The sequence below is a fragment of the Oncorhynchus keta genome, chromosome 9 (genome assembly GCF_023373465.1).
Source record: "Oncorhynchus keta strain PuntledgeMale-10-30-2019 chromosome 9, Oket_V2, whole genome shotgun sequence".
Taxonomy (NCBI): Eukaryota; Metazoa; Chordata; class Actinopteri; order Salmoniformes; family Salmonidae; genus Oncorhynchus; species Oncorhynchus keta.
The window spans coordinates 28694543-28721462 of NC_068429.1; the positions used below are offsets into that span (position 1 = coordinate 28694543).

The window sequence follows — 26920 nt, forward strand, 5'->3', positions numbered from 1 at the left end:
TATACCAAACATTAGGAACACCTTCCTAATATTGAGTTGCACCCCCTGGATTCACCTGGTCAGTGTATGTTATGGAACGAGTTGTTCATGTTTTCTATACACTGTGTATATCTGCACCATATCTACAGGTGGGCTTTATTCAATGACCATGACTGCACACAATGGAGGATATACATGTTAAGTCATTCCAAATGGTTGTGTTTGTGTCCTAACCTCCTCTAACCTGTCTTGTCTTTTACAGCGAAAGGATATGCTATCAGGATATGTACAAATTGTTGCGTTTTATCTCGCCTCCTCTCGGCTTAGGGAAGAAGTGTCCTAATAGGGTGGCCTACAAGGTTTGCAACCCCACACACCCCTTAATCATGAAGGGATGAGGTTGAAGTGGAGAGTGAATGAATGTGAATGACTCCTAGTGCCAGAGATACAACCACACACATACACACCCACACACACATACCTCTCATACTAACCAGCTGGTGGGTAACCATGGCAACTAATGGAAAACAATTCCACAATGTAAGCCTCATTACAGTATACTGACCAGGCTTCATCATCATCTCTGTTTTCACCATACTGAATGCAGTATGCAGTAAACCTATACGGTTTTCTCAAAGTAGGCCCGGGAGACTGCTCAATTTGGTTACCGCTGATGTCTCGGAGCATGCAGAAACAGAAGACATCTGAACAGTGAAGCTGAAACCTTGCCCTGAGCATACATACATATACATGTACATACTACATACACATCATGATCAATCCAACCTCATGATTTTGCCATCTCAATTCCCGAAAAACACCCCACCCTCTTCCTGTCCAACCCTGTGATCCATCCCTGTCTCAAGCAGGACAGGGTTGGCATCCCGCCCCGGAATCCACTGCCCTGGAAATCTAAAATAACACAGATTTCTGTTGTTATCATTTTCTCTTCTGTTTAACCATCTTCTTTTGGTAATTTCTAACTCCCCCTGCCCCCTCCTCCTACCTTACCTGGATTCCTCCAACCCTCTCTCTGACCCCTGTGATCTCCTCCTGTGACTTCTCCCCCTGTGAAGTGGCCGTATGACCTACCTCGATATGTACGAGATGTTCCGTCACATGTCCCCTCCACTAGGTTTGGGAAAGAAATGCCCGCCCAGAATCGCCTACAAGGTAGACTCCCCCCTCCTCCTCTTCCCCCAGCAGTCTTCCTCTCACCCCTGTCACTCACTCCCACCTGCCCTTTATCTCTCCCGGCTGCTATCAGTCTGTCACAGCCACTTCCTGCTGTTCTCTTGTAGTGTCCTTGTTGTTGCTCTTTCTGTCTGTTCTTGATGTTCTCTTCTGCCCTCTCTCGGCGTTTGGTGTTTACTGTGCTCACTTTTCCATCTGGCCATTTAGACTTGTTTTGTTTTTAAACTAGGTTTTCGATCTGTTCACCTGAGAAGAAATGAAGACTGACAGTGAACACAAGCCACACTATTAACATGAAGTTATCTAGAAACTCATTGCAGGTTTTGAAAATTCACTGTATAACAAATGTGCCGTTTCACATAAAATGAGATAATGAATACGAGGTTAAAAAGTGGTGGAATTCCCCTTTAATTAGTCCTATAGAAGAGTAATACAATTAAAAACACAACCTTTCCCCTCTAGTCTTCTCCATTCTCCCTGAGTTTATACTCTATGGGCTGTTCTGTGTTGTGTGGCAGCATTTAGAGAGCTTGTATTGTGGACCAAGGTAACGATTGTTCAGTACTCAGGTGTTTGCCACTGTCAGTGGTTCCAGCATGTACACAGCTGTCTAGATTAATCATTGTTAAAACAGACCTAGCCGTAACCTGGATAAAAGCGTCTGCCAAGCGACTAGTTGGGTCTGACATGTGTGGCTTCTCCAAATGTAACTCCTGCTTTTGAGAGATTAATCGATAGGGAGAAATGAGAGGGAGACATGGCACACTGGAGCGAGGCTAGGCTTTTAAAATGCTTTTTTCATCTATTTTTTTCATTCTTCCTCCCTTTCTTTGCTGTTGTGGAAAATGCATCTCACTCCCTCCCTAATGAACAGAGGTACCTGTGTATCTCTGTCCCCCTCTGTTTTCAACTGGATCTGAGCGGAGCTTCACAATCCCTGCTAAATTACCTTTCTTGTCCTCCGTCTTGGGATTTCTCTCATCTACCTAACTCCACTTTGTTTGTGTGTGTGTGCGTGTGCGTGCGTGCGTTCATGTGTTTTTGACAGGATGTGTGTACCTATATGTGTATATACAGTATTTGTATGTTTGGGTGATGGTCTCACAAGTCTGTGGTTTTCCTGTCTCTCTAGTGGGCACTACATGACATGTCAGGCCCTCCACATCTCTTCCTCCTCTTCCCCCTCTCCTCTTCTCCTTCTGTATTGTAACAGCTCCTGCATGGAAGTACGCTCTCTTGAGCTCAAGGGAGGCTTGCTTGCACGCACACACACACACAAACACGTCTCACCTGAAATTTCCCTCCGCATGGCTTGAAGACAATAGGATCCGTCCTTCACAGTCTCTGCATGTTTTTGTGTGCATCCTCATTCTGCCTCCCCATTAGCCCTGCATCAAGCTCTACATGCATGTATGTCACTATGTCTGAGTCTCAATTGGAAGTCTATTCCCTATATATTGTACTCGTTTTGCCCAGAGACCTATGGGCCCTAGTCAAAAGTAGTGCACTATATAGGGAGCAGTGTGCCTTTTGGGATGCAACCTATCTCTCTACTCTGCTTGCCTTCTCACAATGAAAGGAGACTAGGTGGAGTGTGGCCCCATAACACAGACATGGCTTCATTCATCCTTTCATAGTAGCACTAAAACATACTACTCCAGGGCTTGCCTTGGATTCATGCTGACATGTGAACTGGTTCTCTCATTTTGTGGTTACTGAATTCAGAAAAGGACTAACTACACTCCACTTCATCCACACCACTCATAGTTTCTATTAAATTGCTATTAAGTCACTTTTCAGTCACTTGTCATTTTTTTACTCTGAGTTCATAAGATGATGAACTCACCATGCATTTCTCTGAGGAGTACTAACACACATTGCATTGATTTGTTGGGCATGTCCCCCTCAAAGTCCATCTCAAACATTGACCCATAGTCTCCCTCTCACGTTATTTGCATGGAGTGTTGCTCTGAATGTTCTCTTTCCTCTCTGGGATGTCTTGTGTTGTTGTGTTCCTTGAAAGGGATTCTGTGTGCTGGACTGAAACTAAGTGAAGCCACTGGCTGTTAGAAGTCCACACTCGCTCTCAAGTGAAACATATCAATTAATTGTGCATGTATGGTGTCCATATTAGGACAGCTTCAGACTCTACAGCCAGCACACAGAACCTCCCTAAAGAGCTATTGATCTTAACGTGGGTGTTCTAATGGGCCCTCACCATGGTTTCTATTCTCCTTAGCGATTGGTTAAGATGAACATGCCCATTGCCGATGACAACACGGTGCACTTCACGTCCACTCTGATGGCGCTCATCCGCACTGCTCTGGAGATCAAACTGGCGTCTGGTCTGTGACCTTTAACCTAACCACCTCTACACAAAAACACACTCCAACCACAGTAGTAGAATGGGAATATGGCAAATACGAATAAATACAAAACATAAATCAAGTTTAAAAAATGTTTAAAGGATATATATAAAAAAGTACCTGTTTTGTTTACTTACAGAAATCACAATAATATTGTGTCATCATTCAAAGAAGAGGGTGGTGGCCTAATAAATCCGTCCTGCTCGGTCTAGGGACATATGTATCAAGCATCAACAGTAGGAATGCTGACTTCGGATCAGTTAAGCCTTTTAGATACAATGTATGAACTTACATGGACAGGGGGGGGACCTGATCCTAGATCAGCACTCTACTCTGAGGTGCTTGATACATATTGGCCTTGATGGGGATGTGTGGGACATTAGTTTCTGGTGCTGATGAATGAGTAAGGATGTATGTGATGTGACCTAGGCGTTTGTCTCTCAACAGGAGTCCTGGCCCAGCGTCTGTGTGACGCTGACCTGAGGAAAGAGATCTCCAGAGTCTGGCCCAACCTGCCTCCGAACACTATCGACCTGCTGGTCACACCATATAAAAGTAAGCCATGCTGGTGGTGTGAGTGTGTGTGTGTGTTTGTGTTACAGGGTGTGAGTGAGAAACTGAAATGCAGAGCAATAGAGAGAAAGAAGTGAGAAAGAACTTAGAGAGACAGAAAATACAGGAAATAATCTTCAGAGCACTGAGCTTCACCAAAGACCAGTCATCTCTCCAGGGGGTGTGTTGGCTCAACTGCCAGGCTTTCTGCTAATTCTACTCTCTCTTTTGACTGCTTGTTCTGTCTACCCTGTATGTGGGAGCTATGTTTACTTACACACACACACACACACACACACACACACACACACACACACACACACACACACACACACACACACACACACACACACACACACACACACACACACACACACACACACACACACACACACACACGCACACACACACGGCTTCACAACAGTACACTCGCCCTCATTCTGTCTCCTCCGATGCCATCTACTGGTAGTGGAGAGAAGACAACTAGTGCTTCAACTTTTCTCCACTGCTCTCTCCTTCCTTCATTCCTTCTTCTTTATCTCCTCCTTCCTTCTCTCCTTATTCCTTCACTCCTCTTTCCTTCTCTCCTTATTCCTTCACTCCTCCTTCCTTCTCACCTTCTTACTTCTCCTTCTTCCTTCTCACCTTCTTCTTTCTCTCCTTTTTCCTTCTCATCCTCCTTCTCACCTTCTTCTTTCTCTCCTTTTTCCTTCTCATCCTCCTTCTCATATTCTTCCTTCTCTCCTCCTTCCTTCTCACATTCTTCCTTCTCACCTTCTTCCTTCTCTCCTTTCAGATGATGAGTTCAATGAGCTTCTTTGCCCCTTTGCGGTTGTAAACCGAGAGCTGACAGTGGGGAAGGTCTACGCTGCCCTCATGATCTTTGACTACTACAAGCAGAACCGGGCCAAGAGACTGGAACAGCAACTGGGACTGGACTTCACAGGGACAATTAAGGTAGGATTGTATAGACGGCTCATCTTTGCCATAATTGCTGCTATGACAGCATGTGCAGTGCCATTGAGGGCTATCTAAACTTCTTCAAAATAGTAAATAGTAAAGTTGTCAATGGCGCTTCCCATGCTAAAACAGGCTTTGTGGCAAGTGAGCCCTCTATCCACATCTATGGGCCTCAAAAATGCACTCGTACATGGGACTGACTCTCATGGATGTTCCTGAGATAAATCTTCCCATACAGACGAAAAGGCATTGGGTCCTATGGTGTTCTTTTGGGGCCAAATTATTAGCGAGTTTTAGGCTCCAAATCCATTGAATTTGTCACTACTGTGACTGATGAAGGACTAGAAATGGGATGGACTTTAATGCATTCGTAACGTCACTATATTACATTCTCCTCTCTCTGTATCTCCTGCAGAATAAAAAGGGCCCAGCCTTCTTCTGCCCCATGCCCATGACCCATATGCAGGGTGAGGGGACAACAGTCTCCAGAGCCAATCCCCTGCCATCCTCCCAACCTGAACCAGAGTCTCAGCCAGAGCCCACGCCATCCACCACCACTCTAACCAATGGGGAAGCAGTGTGAGTGCCCATCCATGGAGTTTTCTTAGCAGACATACAGTCATGAATATCAATGGATTAACATTCAAATACTGTACACATGTAGTAAAGCAGGTAGACGTAGCACATCATGTCGACTAATAATGTAATCTAATGTGTGTGTGTGTGTGTGTGTGTGTGTGTGTGTGTGTGTGTGTGTGTGTGTGTGTGTGTGTGTGTGTGTGTGTGTGTGTGTGTGTGTTAACCTCAGACCAAGCACTAGAAGTCCCATAAAAGAGTCAGAAGAGCAACTGTCTCAGGAGGGCCAACGGTCCAGCAGTAGAAAAAGGATTCTACAGAGGGGCCAGTCAGAGGACGTGCCCTACTCCAACAAACCTCAGGTACTTTGTACATATATTATACCAAATATGGGAAATATGCAAGCAACCATTCACTCTTAAACCTCTGGTACACGCAACTAGTGGTTGCAAACTTTTCCTAAATTGCCTACTGTGTGTTGTTTCAGGAATCAGTGGAGATGAGGCAGGTGGAGAACGGTGCTGATTTAGGGGGCTACTCTGGTCTGGATGGCCATGGCAGAGCAGCCTCCATGCCAAGACTGGACTCCCAGTACAATGTAAGTCCTTCATCACTCACTGCCTTACTGTACCCCTAAACTCTCTCACATAGGACCCCGCCAAGACCCGCTAGGACTGCCAACATGGTTTTAGGCTGGGTTTCTGTACAGCACTTTGAGATATCAGCTGATGTATAAAGGGCTATATAAATAAATTTGATTTGATTTGATTTGATGGTGCCTGCACAAATCAAAGGGCATTGATTCTACAAATAGGACAATGTCAACATTAGGGCAATTCTAGTTGTACAGTAGTAAACATTATACAGGTTAGGGTTCGTACAACACAGTTAATACTAATAGTTGACGGTATGAAATAATTATTTGTCATACAGTCAGTAGGACTTGATGATGATATTACAATGATACATAGTCAGAGAGGAAGAGAGTGAGGGAAGTAGTAGAAGTGAAAGGGAACACATACAGTAGGATAGAGAAAGAGAGTAGAAGAAGGAAACAAGATAAAGGTAGGTAGAAATGAATTAGTGAAAGTAGCTACAGGTTACCTAAAGCAGAGACGCTGTCTGTCGGTGCCCATCAAGTCATCCTGCTGACCTTGTGTGAATCCCAAATGGCACTCTATTCCCTATACAGTAGACCACTTTTGACCAGGGCCCATATGACTCTGGTCAAAATGAGTGCACTATATAGGGAATAGGGTGCCATTTGTTATGTAGACCTTATGTGATATCTCACTATAATATTTCCTCAACAAATCTGAATGTAGAGCCATGTCCCCAGCAACACAGTGAACGAGTATTTGGCATTCTACACAAGATAAAAGATTAATGTTTTAAACAAGTGATGATAATCTGATGGCCACATTGTGTAATATACGTTACTCAATAATGTAATATGCAAAGATCTCTCTCTCCCCGAAAAGTTCAGGTGGAAAAGTCTGTAGGGAATTACATAAACCCTTATTTCAACTATGCCCCATCATCACCTTGCTGTTTATAAATGTTGACATCCATTTCCACATATTTTTTTGACCCATTTGCCTAATTTAGTTTTTCACACAAATGTTATTATATCCATTATGGATATAGTTAATGTCCCAAATTTGTTTTACTGACATTCATTTTCTGTCTTTTTATTTTCATATTTTTCTCCCAGCTCCAGTGGTAAATGGAGTCTTGGTTTCTTCCCTCTTGAATACTTTTTCCGGACCCTTCTTTCCAGCTGTGTGATTGGTTCACACGTCGAACCAAATGAATCCTGTCTGTCTCGCTTTGCTGTCAGTCTGTCTTCCTGTCTCTCCATCCAGTCCCATTCCTTCCATCCTCTTCTCCTCTTGACTCCCATGGCTAATGTTGTGCCCACCTCCCTCCTGTGTCTGATAGCGGAACCACCCTCGTCACCTACCTGGGACCTACCTGGCAGTATGTACACCTGTTCCGCCTCTCTTTCTCTCTCTCGCTTTGTATATATCGCTTTCTTTATATCTCTCTCTTTCCTTTTCGCTCTCCCATTCCTCTTTTTCCAACTCTGTTTGCCTCTGTGGTCCCTCCATTCCAGAGTTCACACACTCTCAGCATCAATGTTCCCTCTAAATTGCGTTCGCAGAGCTCCCCCAGGTCTGCCGTGGAGAAGAAAATATCAGCCCACTGAGAGAAGCAGGAGTTCACTCAACTTTTTAGAGCAGTGGTCACCAACCAGTCGATCACCATCGACTCTTAGGCATTCCTAGTCGATCTCCATCGACTCTTAGGCATTCCTAGTCGATCACCATCGACTCTTAGGCATTCCTAGTCGATCTCCATCGACTCTTAGGCATTCCTAGTCGATCTCCATCGACTCTTAGGCATTCCTAGTCGATCTCCATCGACTCTTAGGCATTCCTAGTCGATCTCCATCGACTCTTAGGCATTCCTAGTCGATCACCATCGACTCTTAGGCATTCCTAGTCGATCACCATCGACTCTTAGGCATTCCTAGTCGATCACCATCGACTCTTAGGCATTCCTAGTCGATCTCCAAACATTTCTGTAAAAAAAAATGATAAAGCCTTGTGTTCCTATTTTTTTTCCATTTATCTGGGGCTGTTGGCGTTAGGTGCACCCGATTCGGCTGCCCTGCGCTCCGGGTAGGCCAACTGTTGCCATTTTGAACCATTTCATGTGATTGAAGGTGTAAACTCTGCCTTTCTGGCAGACCCAGAGATCAAATCAAGTGCCCTATAGGCTTACCGCAGGCCAATCGAATGGCTCAGTTTACCGTGTCTGCAATAAAGTAGCAGGAAAGTTGATACTGCGAGATTTCAAAACGTTTAAAACCATAACTAGAGAGAGACTGTCAGTGAATACAGCAAAGAGCTGCTGTTTGTATGACTGAGTTCATGTTTAAGTTCTTACTCAGCACTGTCAACACTTTGTATTCAACACTGTTATAACCCATAAAATGCATGTTCTTCCTATTTCCACTCAGCGCTGCAACAAGCACTGCAGCAGTAATGAATGAGTCGGAAAGTGTTTGGCTTGGGTCTTTTTTAATATCAAGGAATATTTTACTTTCTCTGTTCATCGGAGTAACAACATGAATTTGTGCATGAGGCAGAAATAATGTGGTGCGACTTGAGATTCGCCATCAGCTGGAACGGTTGGTTCCCTTTTTGGTCAGTGTCAGTGAAGGAAAGGGAGAGATGATGAGGGATGTTGAGAGGCGGACCCTCAGTCTGCTGCTGCCTCCTTCCTCTGAGACTGACCATCAGATGCAGGCACCATCAGCCCAGTAAAATAAAAAGCTAATTATTTAAATGTATGCTCACTCCTCACAAGTAATACAACAACGGATCTATTACCGGTGGGATCATATAGCCTACCTCAAATGTTGAAATAATTTTTTTTTTATGTCCCGAACAACAATGCACTGGCAGGGCAATTCATGTAAAAACCATCTGAGTGGTAGATCTCAACTTGCATTTTGACACAGAAAGTGATCTTGACTCGAATCAACGCAATATTAGCCACTTTTAATGCAACATATCGAAACAAAACAAACTATGCAAGAGCTTTTGTTGTAGGCAGTTAGTGGTAGTTAGTGAGTTATTAACTCAGTTATAGGAGTGATTGCTTCCTTAAACGTATACATTTCTAGACATCTTTGAAAAGTGAGTCAGGTAAAGATTATTTTTTGTCTTAAAGTGTTGTATTTTGAGACATGCTTGAAGTAGCCAATAGGCAGAGAGGGGAGCATAATTTCATGGTATGGGAATAATAATGCATTTTATATTGTGAAATGGCTTCTTGCATCAAACAACACAACATTTTCAGTCACCTCCTTGTCTGAAGGATAAGTGGATAAACAGGTTAATGTCAAGACCTGCATGTTTTTTTTTTCAAAACTCCTACATTGAACACCACACCTTGGCTGAATAATAATAATAACAGCTATTTGTTTCCATGTTAAAATGTTATGGGATGCATTTTCTCCAATGTTTTTGATGGTAGGCCCCTCTGGTAGGTCTACATTATGATAAAGTAGCCACAATAGCCTACTTGGCCACTGTTAAAACTGTAACTTAAGCAGGTACAGCGTCCGTGTTCACAGTAAACACATGCCGGAAGTTGCAAAGGAATTTTCACAATTTCACAAAGTTTGCCCTCAGCAGGTCCTGAAATTTGCACAGTGCCGAACAAAATTAGAGGGAACATTGATCACTATCTGTCTGACACTCTTTAGACATTAGTTAAAGTCCATATTGGTGTGATTATTCGAGAACTATTGTTCAGTGTTTTAGTACTTTGAAAGTTCCCCACATACATACATGGTATGCCATTTTCTGCTTCCTTGCCATTAAGTGACATATGATATTTGTGAGAATTAGTGTTTGTGTTGTTTCAGTGGGTGGTGTGTTAATGTTTTAATATAAGCAGCGACTGCTATTTTCCTACTTTCCTACTGACATAACTGTACTGTTCTCTCTTTATTTCCACATGTTGTTGTTGTACAATCCACTGACTGAAGCTACTGGCCAAGACTGTGTGATAGGAACTCTTGGAACAAGCACAACAGAGTGTATACCTCAACAATCAATTTGGTTATGATCTATAATATCTGTCAGTTGACTTGTGACGATACCGATTCAACAATGAAGTAAGAACTCAACTTAGAACTGGAATTTGAATAGGACTTTTATATTGGGAATACTCCCATGCTTTTTCCAGGAGACTACTCAGTGTTATGGGTCAACTATGGCAGGGTGTCACCCAGGCGGTGACCAACAGAGGGGGTGATAACGTAGTTAGTGTTCCAGCCTATCAGCTCAGTTACTGTATCTCCAGTCCAGGCAGAGCTATTCGGTCAGATAAGAATCTGGCAGGGTGGTGACATTTCCTATTAAGCAACTACAGTATCACCCTGATGTTCAGTATTGAAGTGTTTTAGAAATAACTGTAGTCATGTACATACTATTAATGGACCACATTGAAAGAAGCTGTTCATTAATTTCCAGCAGTCTTAAAGTTCATCATGTTGTCTTTTGCCATGTTAATCAAGCTTCTTTCAAACACAGAAAAATCAGAGCTTGTCAAGGTGTGAAATATGTCATGGGAAATGTCAACACCCTACTTATTCGTCACTAGCAGTGTTTCCTGCTAGCATATGACAAGTTTTAACAACATGGGCCAAACATTATGTACGCCCAACCCCAAATCAGACCCTACCGCTTACCCCCTATGCACCTGTGTGTATCCCAAAAATGTGATAGATTTAGGTAGCATGGTGAATATGGTATGGTGCCAGTATGTTGCCACTTAGCGTGCCAAATACCTATAGCTCTGGTCCAGGGCATTACATGTGGGTTGCTGATGCTGAGCCTTCCCACAATGTCAGCAAGCCTCACATAATGCCCTGGACCTGAGCTAGCCAGGGGCCAGGGGCAAGTTAGAGTCATTACCATACCGTTATCATTTTGATTATACCTACCGTATCCTTTCGGATCTATATCATGTGCCTAGGCTCGAGGGATAGGGGCAAAGGGGTTGATTTGGGATTCGAAGGGTGCTACACCAATCATTAGTGATGTGTTCAAGATTAAATGTAGTGAGTGGAAATCGCAGAGTGTTTCAGTCAGAAATGTGTCCTCAACATCTGTTTGTGAAGAGGTTGAACGTCGGTCTCAAGCCCAGAGAGTGGTGTCCACCGGTCGATCGTACTTTCTTGTCTGTACTGTGTCTAGTGAACAGTTTGGTGCTTGGTGCTCCAGTCCAGTAGTGCTTTGGTTGTGCTGTATAAAATAACACTCTAACGCTACACTACTATGGTAGCTAGCCCTCCATCTTGTATTCCTCCTCTCACTGTTCTTCCTCTTTGCTCACTCCTCTCAGCCTATTGCTGACATCAGTCCTATCAGGCGGTCGGCGTCCACGTTGGCTTCCCAGTGCCACCGGGAGATGAGTCTGAGAGACTACACCCTGGAGCGGCCCAGCCAGGCCCAAGCCCAGGCCTCCTCAGCACCAGGTCAAGCCCAGGACAGGCCCCACCACCATCACCACCACCGCTGTCACAGACGCAGGGACAAGGACAGGGACAAGAAGCAGAAGTCGCTTGACAGGGCAACCAGCGTTCAGCCTTCTAGTACAGCATGTGAGAGGGGTACCCACATGATGCATGCATGTGCACACATACACACACAGACTTGTTTCACATGGTCATGCAGCAACATACACACTCGTAAAGATATCTCACTCACTGTGGAACCCATGCAGTCCAAGCTGTTGAACTATGAATTCATACAGAAATAGAGTAAGGAAACCGTTCAATTCTCAGAAGCAGTGAAAGAGCCCTTGCTCTTGTTCCAAATCGCTTGGACGCCTTTGCATAGTGACATAAATTCCTTATCGGATTAAGGGCCTGATCGGGTTATGAAGGAAAGGGTTTTCTCTGTTGCGCTTCCCAAAGGACTTGAGCCAGCGATTTTGTGTGTCAAGTTTTCCATCTGACTAGCAAAGAGACTTATGAGCTCCCCGAGGAAAATTAGCTTTGTGTGGATCAGATTTTTGATTTGTATTTGCCGTTCTTCTTTCTTCTATTGCCTCAAAAACGGTAGTTATAAAATGTTGACTAAGCTGCTCCAGTAGTAGCTCCCCTTAGGGGCGACGATGTGAACAATGTGAAATTAGCACGTCTCATGTACAGGCTGTGACTGAGTGAGGCTAAAATAAACTTTCTAGTGGAGAATGTCTCTGGCAGCCTGGGCCCCACAGAACATGGGCCTCAGCAGCCAAGAGTTTTTTTTGTTGTATTTCTTTATTTCACCTTTATTAAACCAAATGGCCAGTTAAGAACAAGTTCTCATTTACAACTTCGACCTGGTCAAGGTAAAGTAAAGCAGTGCAACACGAACAACAACACAGAGTTACACATGGAATAAACAAACATACAGTCAATAACACAAGAGAAAAGTATATATACAGTGAGTGCAAATGAGGGTAGATAAGGGAGGTAAAGGCAATAAATGGCCATAGTAGTGAAATAATTACAATTTAGGAATTAAACACTGGAGTGATAGATGTGCAGAAGATGAATGTGCAAGTAGAGATACAGGGCTGCAAAGGAGCAAACCCCCCAAAAAAAAAAAACAGTATGGGGATGAGGTAGTTGGATGGGCTATTTACAGATGAGCAATGTACAGGTGCAGTGATCTGTGAGCTGCTCTGACAGCTGGTGCTTAAAACTAGTGAGGGAGATATGAGTCTCCAGCTTCAGTGATTTTTGCGATTTGTTCCAGTCATTGGCAGCAGAGAACTGAAAGGAAAGGTGAACAGATGAGAAATTTGGCTTTGAGGGTGACTAGTGAAATATAATATATGCTGGAGTGCGTGCGACGGGTGGGTGCTGCTATGGTGACCAGTGAGCTGAGATAAGGCGGGGCTTTACCTAGCAAAGACTTATAGATGACCTGGAGCCAGTGGGTTTGGCGATGAATATGAAGCGAGGGCCAGCCAATGAGAGCATACAGGTTTCAGTGGTGAGTAGTAACTGGAGCTTTGGTGACAAAACGGATGGCACTGTGATAGACTGCATCCAATTTGCTGAGTAGAGTGTTGGAGGCTATTTTGTAAATGACATCGCCGAAGTAGGAAGCCGATTCTAGATTTAATTTTAGATTGGAGATTATTAATGTGAGTCTGGAAGGAGAGTTTACTGTCTACATCAGCTGATATCTCAAAGTGCAAAGACACACTGAACCCTGTCTGAGAGGTAGTTGGTGAACCAGGCGAGGCAGTCATTTCAGAAACCGAGGCTGTTGAGTCTGCCGATAAGAATGTGGTGATTGACAAGAGTCAAAAGCCTTGGCCAGGTCGATGAATACACCTTCACAGTATTGTCTCTTATCAATGGAGGTTATGATATTGTTTAGGACCTTGACCAGCTCGGAAACCAGATTACATAGCGGAGAAGGTACGGTGGGATTCAAAATGGTCGGTGATCTGTTTGTTAACTTGGCTTTCGAAGACCTTAGAAAGGCAGGGTAGGATAGATATAGGTCTGTAGCAGTTTGACTCTAGAGTGTCTCCCCCTTTGAAGAGGTGGATGATCGCGGCCGATTTCCGATCTTTGAGGGTTCTCAGACGATACGAAATCCAGGTAGAACAGGCTAGTAATAATGGGTTGCATCAATTTTGGCTGATCATTTTAGAAAGAGACGGTCCAGATTGTATAGCCCAGCTCAAATTGTTTGGGCACAGACCTGGATAGTATGACAGTGTAGTCCATGTTTTCTCACATAGGTCAAAGGTCATCAATACACACTCAAACCCATACTGACCTAATTGATAGACAACCACACATATACCGTACCATTTCACATGGCTCAGAGACTATGATGGAACCCCTAAGTCCCTGTTTGCGCTGTATGACATCATGTCTGAAATTGCATCCTAATCACCATATAGTGCACTAGTTTTGACCAGGTCCCATAGAGACCTATGGTTAACAGTAGTGCAATACACAGAGAATGGGGTGCTAATTGGAACCTGGCCATCACCTCCAAGAAGCAGAAACATGATCCATGGAACTGGTGGGCTGGCTGGTCAGCCGTCTACTGATAATGACACGGAGGTGATCTGCAATAGAGATCAGTCTGTGGTCATGGTGTAGTGTAGGTGGAGGGTAGTGCCAGGGGCACAGGGTGGTTTTGTGTTAGCGTTAGAGGCCAGCAGCAGCTGGGCTTTATTGGGCAGGCCCAGTTAGGGGGATTTATGGATACCTTTTGGCAGGGCAGAGAGGGGAGGGAGAGAGGACAGGGAAGGAGGGAGGTTGGGATGAAGACAGAGAGGTAGAGCGAGAGGGAGGGAGATGCAGAGAAAGTGATGCATTCCTCTGGGACAGACACACCAAGGCAGGGCTTGAGTGAAAAACAGCCACTTCAAGCTGTTCTGTTCTGTCATTGTGGTTTTCTTCAGACATTGGATTTTGGAAGAAAATTGGTCTGCAGGAATTATTTTCTGATATGTTGTCTTTATACCTTTTAATTTGGTCTGAGGGATGCACATGCATATACCTCACATGCCTGTATGTTACATAAGTCCCTAATACTGTGTGTGTGTGCCACAGGTTCGTCTGTTGACCCCCTTGTGGAGGGCTTGACCAGGGAGCGGGCGAGGGAGCGTGACCGCGGCCGGCCTCATGAGAAGAGGCACCACTCTGCAGCCGGGGAGACGAAGCGTTACTACTCCTGTGAGCGCTACGTAGGCAGGGAGCACTGCCACACCAAGTCAGCTGGCCCCAGCCGCTCCACCTCCCCTGGAGAGACCCACGACCTAGGCCTCTTGAAGCAGGTGAGTGGCCCTGGAGCTTGGGGGTTGAGGGAGAGATTTTAGTGCTGCTTTAGGGTGAGATGATTTAGGTTAAGGGGGGGCGATATCCTGTCCTTTGCTTCATCTCTACGACTCTCTGCTTTGTTTTCCGTCTCCTGTAGAGTATCAGGATGAGTAAAGGCAGCCAAGTGGTCCTAACCTTTGGATCTAGCCCATCCTGCCGTGGGCGCAGACAGCTCCCCCAGACCCCCCTGACCCCCCGCCCCGCCGTGGCCTACAAGACTGGAAACTCCTTGCCCATGCAGTTTGGTTCCACAGGGCACCAGTCCTTTCTCAGTCGTGGACTCTCGGAGCGTAACGCTCTGCTGGAGTCACCCCCCATACCCGTCACCCTCATTGGCTTAGACCCAAACCTGAGCCCCTGTCCGCGGAACGCTCCACCATGCAGACTCCCTGAGGAGCCTGACGACTTCCAGGATGCTGTGAGCAACCATGGAGGGAGCCACTCCCCTAGGATCATTGCCTCAGCCTCCCATGGGGCTGCCGGGCCCTCTTCTGCACCTGCCCCACAGGGCCGGTTTGGGATCCCAAACGGGTACCACTTCACTCTTGGGGTCAATGCCGTTTCAAGCTCCAGCCCCAGAGGGACTGGGAGTTTTCGTGAGAAGGAAGAGGATGACTGGTGCTAATGTAGCATAGCTAACATCCCCCTCCACATATCTGGAAGCGTTTTAGCTTGAACGTTGATGAACTCGCTCATCTTTTGTACAGATGACAGTATAGTTTTGTTGGTTCCTGTGTGCTCTTAGGTGGCCAAGGTGTGGGGTATGTTCAAAGATGTGTAAAACATTTAAAAATTACTCTGAAAAGGAAAATCATTCCCGTTTTTTGTGATGTTTTCTCTTTTCTACACAAAGGACACTAAAGGACAAAGGACACCTGCTATGACATTTTCTCAATTCCTTTCTTGCACTGAAATGAAAGCTTATTTCAATAGTGTGCATAGTCCAGAGGACATGTGAAATCCCTCTTGAGTATTTGACCTTTTTTTTTTTATTAGATGAAAAAAAAGCCAAAATGTCTTCCTACTGTCTGTGGGGGAAAACAACTAAGACTTTAAACAGTGTTTCTCTGCAGGATTGAGCAGAAAAATCTTTATTTCACCCTATATTACAGTTTTAAAATGGGGCTACATACTATTGCTGTCTAAAGGACAAAACACACTGTGCTGTCATACGACTAAAAGCAGCTGGTGGCCTATCGCCTCTGACCACAGACCATCGGCCGCCATTTTCTACACAATGAATAGCCAATGTTCTTTGACACCCAGCAGGTGATCTACTGCGTATGGTGTGTGTTTTCCTTTCATGTGTCTGCTGGGTCTGGAAGTAAAGAGGAACCAGGAGGCACAAGTGGTGATAAAAATGCATTACCACTCAAAACCCCTCCCTCTCTGCAAAAAATCTAGTATCTCTTTTACTCTTTTTACACAAGCTTTCGGTATTACAGAAACATACATAAGGATAGTATAGGATAGTATAAGTAGGTATAGTATTGCTGCTGTTTTTCCATGTAACCCATGAGATATTGAACCATTTCTCAACAACAACAAAAACACAGGACTGAAGATTCTAATATATTTTCTATGGAACTTTAACATTAGATGGAATATCTTTTCAGGATGTTCATTATTTTGTGAGTTGTACCTAGTGTAAGTGATGAGTGTAGTTGGGTAGGTCAGCTGTTTCTAACGTATTGCTCTAGTGGCTGAATACCAAGTGCCTATCATTAAAGATGTGTTATTGTAAAGCTATAATGCAGCCTGACTTTTGATGTATCAACACTGGAGAGGAGAGGGTGGAACGTATGATATGAGGTATACAGTATATGATGTATATAATAACTGGTTATGCATATGAGTAGAAATGTATATAGTTGAAAAGCAAAGAGAGGTTTACGTGATTTAAGGACTACAGTATGAATTGCTGGTTTTGAATGAACAAAGCCTTTTCTTTGATTCTCCAAGGAGGGAAAGGTTTTTGGTAATTATGTACAACATGATTATGTACAATATAGAAGTTATAAGTAGGTCAGAACTACAGATCCAAAGAAATGTAATGCAATGTAATGCATGCCAGGGTCTTGAACTTGTCAAAGTTGTCTGTACTTTTGCTTAAGGGTGTATACAGAGCTTTTGCCTTTCTCTTCCAAAAATAGACAGCACTGCCAGAGTGAGATGTAGGGAAAAGTGGTTCCAGGGGGAAAAGTGCCCTTTGTGATTCCTTCCAACAAGGAAAGTTTCACTTTACATGTTCTTATCGATATCAACAATTCAAATGTATGCCTCCATATCTTTCAGATAAAGTAGAGTAAATGTACAGTACGCTAATGAATTCTGCCACTTTTGCCAATATCTCAAGGGTTTGTTTTCTTCCAAATATATTTCTCCTGAGAGCAGGGTCATGTGAAGGGTTTCACTAACTGATATATAGCCTACAACCTTGTGTGTTCACAGGTATTGAAGGGTTGTGTTGAGTGTTGACTCTTTAAAGTAGGGCTATGCAACAAGATGACACTTTGGGACGGATTCTCATCTGCGCTGTAGCTTTACCCTCTGGGGTCTCCAGGTTCAGGCTTTAGCATGACTTTTTACCAAATTTTACATAGGATTTATTAACAAAGATTTGTAAAATGTAAATGTAGTATATAATGTACGTTGAAAATGCATTAATGAAGGCACAATGGTTATAAATGGAATTATGTCAAACAGGGCATTTTGAGTTCAGCAAGTCGATTTGCATGTACTCTGATAGAACCACCCAGATGGACAAATGTTTGTTTTTATTGTACTAAATCAGAAATAGCATTTATTTAGTTTTCTAGAGTCAGATATATCGTGCAATCTATTTGATGGATCGTCAAAGGTGAAATATTAGACTTTGAATTGAAGTTATTAAACATGGCTATTTGTAGGATTGGCTATTTGTAGGATTGCAGAAATCTTCCTTTGGCCTCTGTGTGCCAATATGGTGTCATAGTGGGGGATATAATGAGTGTGTACCCCTAGATCTGTGAACACACCCACCATGTTTTAAACCTCACTCACCCCACCCTCCCAGTAAATAGGTCGCCAATTTTAAAAGCACACTGGTTTGTCTCGGCATACCTCATCCATTTCCCTGTGGCTATATTCCCTGGACATGTCATGTTTGCATGTTATGAAACGTATGTGCATGTGCAAAACACAGACATTGTATACAGAATGTAGTGTATGAAGATAAACAATCTGTTCACTGGTTGTATTTTCTGGAGATCTTTAATGCATATGTCTTCGTTTCTGGAAAGTCAAATAGCTTCAATTACATTTCAACGGAAGTATTGAACTATATTGGAAGGTTCTGGTCTGAAGCAACTGGGTCCTTTGCTGCCTGATATGTTATAGGCCTATGACTGTCAATCCTACAGTTGTTTCTACCATTACATTTTGTATGAATAGAAGTCCTTGAATAAAGATATATGAACATGATTGAAGCCAATGAGTTGGCATATTTCTTGGTGATATAATCACCTGCTTGAGGGTGATCTGTTTTGTTGGGGATGTCTTTATTGTAAGAGTGGCATATGCAGGGGCTTGCTTATTAGTTCATAATTCGATTTGAATACATCTGTATTTTCATCAAGCCTTTGCAGTCATTCTCAGAAGTGGCTGAGCCCCATTAACCACCTGCCCCCATTGACCACCTGCCCCAAGTGTATCTGAATTCTGCCTGACAAACTAGCCAGAGGAGCTGTCTGTCTCCCAGTAGCCTAGTGAGTCTGTTGTCACAGCTATAGACAGTTTGTGAAGTGTGAACCAAAGAGGGGTTTCATTGGCTTGGATCTCAGGGGTGGGCGGGGAGCTGTGGAGTGACTTGCGGTGAGTTGGTCCTGAAAGAGACCGTGGAGAGGTTGCAATTGCCACACACAGATGCTTATGGAGAGAGATCTTCAAAACAAGTCAGCTAATGTTCTATTCATGGAAAATACCTATTTGTGTCTTAACTGAAGTTATAATATCTTCACTGATTTATAAGTGAGAAGTTTTGAGTGAGCGGAAAAAAGTTGACTTTACCAAATATGCATAGTGCGTTTGGGTGTTGCTGCATCCCATCCACTTGAGGACGCATTTCATTACCATTATTGTTCAACGTTAATTGTTTTGAACATTTTAAGACTTTTTGATATTGAAGGACAATGTTACCCAGGGTGATAAAGTGGGCATGTTATCTATTGGGGCTCTTCAATATCAGCGCTGCTTCCGTTGATGATGAATGGACAGACTCTGCGGGCGAGTCAGGGTCGGGAATGCTAACAGGTAAGGAACGACCGGTGACTTGCTGAAAGAATGTGTATTGAGTGCATCTGTAAACCTGGCCACAAAGCCATTATGTCTATATGCTTTTGATATTTAATTCGCACTCCTGCTACTAAATCAACTGAGTCTATCACCCAGCCTACTGTATGCCATTACATTGATTTCACAATTATGCAATTATATTCAACGAAATAGGTTGAGTCAATTCAACAAACTTGTCATCTAATTTATTCGCCTCGTGGAGCCGCTGTTGTTTAATTAGTTTTCTGATGCGGGTGCTTTTCCTTTATGTTACTTGATTTTCTTTCACGGAACAATTGTATTAAAGTAAATCTTCTACTCTAAATTATTCCACGAGTCAGATGTACTGTACTATTTTCTGAAACATCCCTGACCAGCACTACATGTCTTGAAGTAACAGAGCTACTGGTCTCCATCTATTATGTGCTGCCTTCAGCATACATGCTTCTTAGGCTGCGTTTACAAAGGCTGATATTTGTTTCACTAATTGGTCTTTTGACCAATCAGATCAGCTCTGAAAAAGAGCTGATGTGAAATTATCTCATGTGATTGGTCAAAACACCAATGAGTGGAATAAATATCCGAATTGGGTCTGCCTGGGTAAACGCAGCTTTAGAGCCAGAGCAGATGTGTGCACACTCACTGCTAATGTGCCAGATTCATTGGCAACAATAATGAACCATCCTTGGACTGATTCCCTGGCTGGCACCATTTTATCTGATATGCTTACTTCTAGCTAATGGCCTGCCCCACACTATACTTTGTTGACAGCATTATCTTTCAAAATGATGTTATTAGATGCCTTCTGAATCTGAAGTAGCCTACCCATACCAATGACAGCATCCAATTTGAGCCTGTCCATCAACTGGTCAGTCCAGCTGGATTAATAGATCCTGGCCCTAATAGATTATCTTGTGAATGTGAACTTCTTGCACACCACAACTCCACTATCAGTCTTACCGTAAGCGAGGAGGCTGTCTAATAAATCATGCAGAATGGGGTTGATTGAAAGTAAATTGAGAGTTTTTCATTTATCGTTGTCAACGGTCCTCCCACTATCTCTTATTGTCTTTGGTGCAACCTCTCGCTTGAATCATGTGCTTGTGCTCAACTTCAACCTCCATTTTAAGAGCTCTTGGCACAGGGTGAATTCAAGACACTTGTCAACAGTCACCGCACTGAATGTGGTTGGCAACCTCACATGGAGACTCAACACAAAGCACAGGGATGTAACTGCTTTCCACCATGTGCATGATGAGGTACATGCTGTTTCAACATATTTGACACATGCTGATTGCATTCAAGCAAACAAGGGATTTTCATTTATTCAGTTAGTGTTTGAACGTACATCTGTAGAACACGTCCACAGGTGTTTGGTGGGGCAAATCGTACTTGCTCACTGGCAATGAGGAAAATCCCTTGGGAATTTGCCTGCAATCCACTCTGAGGCTTAATGTTGATAAACCACAGCCTACCGTGAGTGACATAGGGCAGGCTCAATGTGTCACTTTTCTATCTTGACCTTATACACATTGGCATAGCTTTGTGATACTGTAACTGTTTATTTGCTCTCTCAGCAATGACCATAATACTAATGGTGCTGTAGAGTCAGAGGATCTGAGTAGTACTGTGTTATTAGAGCACTCCCTGGGGATCAGAGGTCGTTGACAGTTGGGGCTCTAGAAATCTGTTGAAATAATCTCCAATATCAGTGACAGTACTACCCATAGTTCATATTGGAGATTCATTGGTGTTTCTCCCATTGTGGTGCTTTAAATCAGTTTGAGATATTTTACAGGTTTTAGTTTCTAACCGTGTTTAATCTGTTTTTGTCCAGTTAACAGATGGGGTACTCTGGGATTGGCCAAATGATCAAACATGTCACGTCTGGATTCTATAGGATTGTTTTCCAAATTCACTATTATCACATTTCCTCAGTTTAGGTCTGTAGCCACATAAGGTACCAAAAAGAGTTGTCTGAGAAAGGAGCCCAAGCTAAGGCCTCAAATTAGAGTCTCATAGTGACAGACAAATCCTGGGGTGTGTTGATTGAATCCAGCCTCATGTTCAGAGTTGAATGTTTTCACTGTATGTTTTGAGTCCCTGGAGTCGTTGTGGACGGCAGAGCGTGAAAGCCTTCTTTAAACAGTGACGGTTTTCATTGAATAGACTGGTGATTATGTAATGTTAAGATAATAGTCCTCTAGGCAGCTGCATAATCAAGCCTTGTGAGGTGGTTACTCAGTTATTTAGATTTTATTACTATTATACCCTGTAATAAAAATACCTTTGCTCACCTGGTGCTTTGTTAATTCTGTTGATACTAAGAATGACGACCAGCCCAATAAAAGTATCAGAGAAAGCCTAAACACTAGTTGAGCTCAATGACCTAATGTAAGTTTATCCCGCATGAATAAAGGGGGGGCTGAGGAGTTATTTTCATAGCCTTTGACATTGTAAAAGTGACTAAACCCACAGCAATGCGCTTGCGGTGGCGGTGACGTCATATTGCCGTCTGCACTGTAATTGCGTTGGTTGTGTTGAACTTTGGTGGCGACAGCACCAATGAGACGTCGCTGTAGCGTGCAGGGAGATACAATACATCATCCCCAGCATATTTGAACTCTCTCCAGCTATGATAAATTACACGAATGCAGTCTGTTCGACCGGGGTTGATAAATTGCCTTCATTTATTTGATGGCTTTTAAATCAAAGTTCCTACAGTGGCCAGCCCTGGTTTGGCTTGACAGGGTAGATCAAAGAGGAACAGTGTAGTCGCTCAATCTGAGGAATAAACTATAAAAAACTGGCTGTTATCTCTGACACGACTCGGGGCCTGTATCTAGCCAGTTTCAAGCTGTGATATATGACTCCTCATCGTGTCTGGAATACCAACACCCTCACCCCATTACTGTGTCTGGAATACCAGCACCCTCGCTCCATTACTGTGTCTGGAATACCAGCACCCTCGCTCCATTACTGTGTCTGGAAAACCAGCACCCTTACCCAATTACTGTGTCTGGAATACCAGCACCCTCGCTCCATTACTGTGTCTGGAAAACCAGCACCCTTACCCCATTACTGTGTCTGGAATACCAACACCCTCGCTCCATTACTGTGTCTGGAATACCAGCACCCTCGCTCCATTACTGTGTCTGGAATACCAGCACCCTCGCTCCATTACTGTGTCTGGAAAACCAGCACCCTTACCCCATTACTGTGTCTGGAATACCAGCACCCTCGCTCCATTACTGTGTCTGGAAAACCAGCACCCTTACCCCATTACTGTGTCTGGAATACCAGCACCCTTACCCCATTACTGTGTCTGGAATACCAGCACACTCGCCCCATTACTGTGTCTGGAATACCAACACCCTCGCCCCATTACTGTGTCTGGAATACCAGCACCCTCGCCCCATTACTGTGTCTGGAATACCAGCACACTCGCCCCATTACTGTGTCTGGAATACCAACACCCTCGCCCCATTACTGTGTCTGGAATACCAACACCCTCGCCCCATTACTGTGTCTGGAATACCAGCACCCTCGCCCCATTACTGTGTCTGGAATACCAGCACCCTCGCCCCATTACTGTGTCTGGAATACCAGCACCCTTACCCCATTACTGTGTCTGGAATACCAGCACACTCGCCCCATTACTGTGTCTGGAATACCAACACCCTCGCCCCATTACTGTGTCTGGAATACCAGCACACTCACCCCATTACTGTGTCTGGAATACCAACACCCTCGCCCCATTACTGTGTCTGGAATACCAGCACCCTCGCCCCATTACTGTGTCTGGAATACCAGCACACTCTCCCCATTACTGTGTCTGGAATACCAGCACACTCTCCCCATTACTGTGTCTGGAATACCAGCACACTCTCCCCATTACTGTGTCTGGAATACCAGCACCCTCGCCCCATTACTGTGTCTGGAATACCAGCACCCTCGCCCCATTACTGTGTCTGGAATACCAGCACCCTCGCCCCATTACTGTGTCTGGAATACCAGCACCCTCGCCCTATTACTTTGAACCTTAGCGATATTTATCATAAGAGCATACTGCAACGCTCAGAATGTAGAACCTCTGTTGTTGAAAAATATAAGATTGTATTCACTCAGTCAACATTAGCAACAGAGCATCATTCAATCTTCTTCATTGGGGCAATACCATTTCATTCCTAGAAAGGCCCCGTGCACCCTTACCATCACCTCCACTTTAGAGGTGGAAACCTTTGACTGACCTTCTGGCCTCTCTGATTTAGTGTGTTATTAATGGAGCCCAGCCAGTGAGAGGGCCAGGACTTTCTCTGGCGGCTGGTGTGTGTTAACACAATGGGCAGGGCAGACCCATGTGCATTATGAACCTCCAGCTACCAGCTCTATCTATAGCCCTTTGTCACACACAATTACCTTTCAGACAGGATGCCCTGACTTTCACATTAACCCCCCAAAACTTCCCCTTAGAACAGCGCACCCTACATCATTATGAGATTATCAGAGCAGAAACTATGCACCCTCCATAAACTGAAAGTCTGGATTCTACAGTATACAGCAGTGTTTGAGTCTCACACTCACAATATTTTCTGTCTGGCAAAGTTAGCGAGGGAAAATGTTTGCAAGCTGTTCCTCAAAGAGGAGGATATAGTTTTTTCCTCCACTTAGCGCCGTCTGTGTGAGTGCATTGGCCTGCATGATCTGAAGACTTTGCGATCCCATCCAGTCCGCACGCTTTCAGCACTTGTCTAGCGCATAGTCATCTCCATGTCGCCACAGACTACCAGATCAGAGGAGCGGCACCGACCACGTCTGCGAGATACTCACACTTTGCCGGCAGGTCGAGCTTATGTCATTAGCAATATAATGCCAGATACATAACCGCGCAGCTGCATCCAATGAAACATGATCCAAGCTGCAGCTTTGTTGAGAGTGTCTTTGTGTCTGGAGCCTATTACCAGCTGAGCCGATCGGAGGCACACACCCCTAACACACTTCACCAGCGTGAACACACTGGATCACTGCTGATGTCAACCCTGTGTGAACACAATCAGGAGTAGTCCAATGGGCACAAGCCATATGCTGGACCAGAACCTGGGCCATTATCTTTGTACAGGAGTAATGGAATGAGATGCTCGATTGTGTGGGATGATTCTGTACAGAGCAATATTTTTTTCAAATGGTTGGTGTGCTGTTGGAGAATTAGAGGGTGCACCACAGGGTTCGTTCCTGAGGCCATGTTTGTTGCCACCACATCAATGTGCAGCCCACAAAACACATGCCAGATGGTAACATAAAAGAGGTGAGCAATGTGATAAGGGTGATTCAATGATGCCATAATAGTCTTAACCTTTTGTTCGCGGTTCTGCCGTGATGGAAGTGTTGACATGCTGCTATTGTGTCCATTTATCCCTTCTAATATCTTTGAGTTATTTTGCAGACTCGTAAATGTTACACACCTGCCAATTCATAGGTCCACCCAGTTCTTGTTGATTCCAAACAGTGTGGTATCAACCAAAGCCATAACTCGGTAACAATGCTCTGGGAAAAAATATAAAGACGAAATGCAGTTGCTGTCTCAGGTGATGCACTCTACAGGGGCCTGTCTCGGACTGTCTCTCCCTGTGTCTGTGTGTTCCAATATTTAGTTTCTTTCCTTCTAGTCTTTTGATCTTTCAATTTCACATTCACACGGAAACTTTCTCTTCTTGCTTCTCCTTTTCTCTCTTTCTCTCTCAAGGAGTTGGCTACTTGAGAGAATAGCCACAGTGTGAATACAGTCAATAAGGGGGAGCCCAGCCCAGGTGTCCAAGAAAAACACTTGGCTAGAGTTTGGTGAGGTGCTCCAGCTCTGGCAGGCTGACAGAGCCAAGCCTACTGCAGATTTGTGCCTAATACTTGGCACCACTATTCCCTCTGGGAGTTCCTAAAACTATCAATGTATTGTAATTCATAATTTACAAAAAGTAAATTGGGGGCCAGGAGGCTGGTTTTAACTAGAGCAGCTGTGACATGCGTAACTGCTCTAATGTGCTGCTTGTGTTCTACAAAATAGATGCCAGATGACGCAATGTTGTTTCATGCTGGTTAAACACATATGCCCCTAGATTCTCTCATACACACATTCCTGTTTTGACCCATAGTACAACAGCACAAAACTTTTTCTCCCGACATACACTCAGGTCCATTGTCCAGCTGCCTTCTCAGTGACGATTATGGGACAGCATTGTGCACTAAATGGTCAAATAAACACACCAAAGTAAACACACCACCCTCCCTTGCCCCTTTAGGGTTAATCATGCCATTCATGTTCCTCTTTATTCTGCCCCAAGTATATTGTTGGATGGGACTACAGGTGGGATCAGCTAACATTCTACAGAGTTTTCAGCTGTGATGTTTGACTCCTCATCATCTTTACAAGTGTCATCCTAAACTATAATTCAGAAACATATTATTTATCTTTATTCTATCACTAGCAAGGCATTTAGCAGTACATATAATCTTCAGAAGTTTTGACTGCAAATAATCAAAGGTTCCAGTGATATTCTGATTATTCATTTCTTATTCAAAGTGAGGTATAACCGGGGTTGACCAGCAAGGTGTTGCGCGGTTGCCGAAATGTACATTCAACATGCTAGTTTGTTAATAAGATACAATTAACGACTTGCAACATGTTCATAAGTGTCCTTCACTCAGATGTACATGTGCTGATCACTATCTTTACTGCTTTTGACTGATCTTGATTGATGAAGGACCTGCGGTTAAAGACTGTTATGACAAACTGAACTTCACTCCAATGGTGGACAGCCAGAGGGAGCAGCATCTTGGCATTGTTTTTAGTTTTTGCTTCTTCAGTTTCCTCAAGTGAACCATGCCCTAGCTCGGAAATTCCTCCCTTGTCTCTGCCAGAACACGTTAAACCCCCTAAGCTCCTTTTTACTTGAGGCTGATTGATTGTGTTGAAGTCCCTGCTCAGTTCTGCATGTCACGTGCTCTCAGTGGGGTCATGACAGGCAGGGTATAGCAAAGCGGCCTGCAGCTGAAGGACTGTTAAAGGCCCTGGGGGTGTTTTGGCTTGTGGGGGGGCTTCATCATTGACTGGTCCCTTTTCATGGTGTAGACCGGCACTGTGTCATTTTAATCATAACAGTCCCCCCAACAAGGAATTTTAACAAGGGTTTTTTACTATATGCTTGGGTGTTTGTGTGTGTGCAAGTTCGAGTGTGTGCATTTATGTGTGTGTCTGTGTGTAGAACTGTGTGTGTTTGTGACGGGGTTCTGTGAGGATGTACGGAGGTGATAAACTGCATCACTGAGACGCTTTGCTTGTTTTGCTGAAGCTCTGCTGGAGCTCTCTCTAAAGTAATTTAGGCTGGAAATACCAAATGGCTCCTCTACAAGGGCTCATTACCCTTTCATTAAGATGGAGCCGAGAATCGCAGAGTTTACATGTTCAAAGGCTACACACCCTGATGGCCAACTGCGTCCTCATTGCCACCTTCAGCCCAGACAATAATTCAGACTGTGAATGGTTATCTCCCTTCGCAATTGATAG

The 26920-nt window shown here is 44.0% G+C and overlaps 2 protein-coding genes across 10 annotated transcripts in view; both read left to right on the top strand.

Annotated features, from left to right (window-relative positions):
• The window catches only part of LOC118388078 (voltage-dependent N-type calcium channel subunit alpha-1B-like), a 233316-nt gene extending 214803 nt beyond the window's left edge, over positions 1-18513 (top strand). For 8 of the 9 annotated variants that reach the window (XM_052525624.1, XM_052525627.1, XM_052525628.1 and 5 more), the window contains 11 exons: positions 1056-1152; positions 3413-3518; positions 3987-4094; positions 4888-5048; positions 5467-5630; positions 5860-5989; positions 6115-6225; positions 7569-7607; positions 11553-11811; positions 14785-15008; positions 15149-18513. In XM_052525624.1, the coding sequence (XP_052381584.1) occupies positions 1056-1152; positions 3413-3518; positions 3987-4094; positions 4888-5048; positions 5467-5630; positions 5860-5989; positions 6115-6225; positions 7569-7607; positions 11553-11811; positions 14785-15008; positions 15149-15676 (1927 nt within the window). In that variant the 3' untranslated portion in view covers positions 15677-18513. The remainder of the gene's footprint in view (positions 1-1055; positions 1153-3412; positions 3519-3986; positions 4095-4887; positions 5049-5466; positions 5631-5859; positions 5990-6114; positions 6226-7568; positions 7608-11552; positions 11812-14784; positions 15009-15148) is intronic. The other variant, XM_052525626.1, reaches the window with a different exon arrangement.
• Positions 18514-18643: 130 nt separating this feature from the next.
• LOC118387463 (collagen alpha-2(IX) chain-like) overlaps positions 18644-26920 on the top strand; it is a 124622-nt gene continuing 116345 nt past the window's right edge. Inside the window, exon 1 of the mRNA XM_035775855.2 lies at positions 18644-19341. Coding sequence (XP_035631748.1) covers positions 19221-19341 — 121 coding nt within the window. The 5' untranslated portion in view covers positions 18644-19220. The remainder of the gene's footprint in view (positions 19342-26920) is intronic.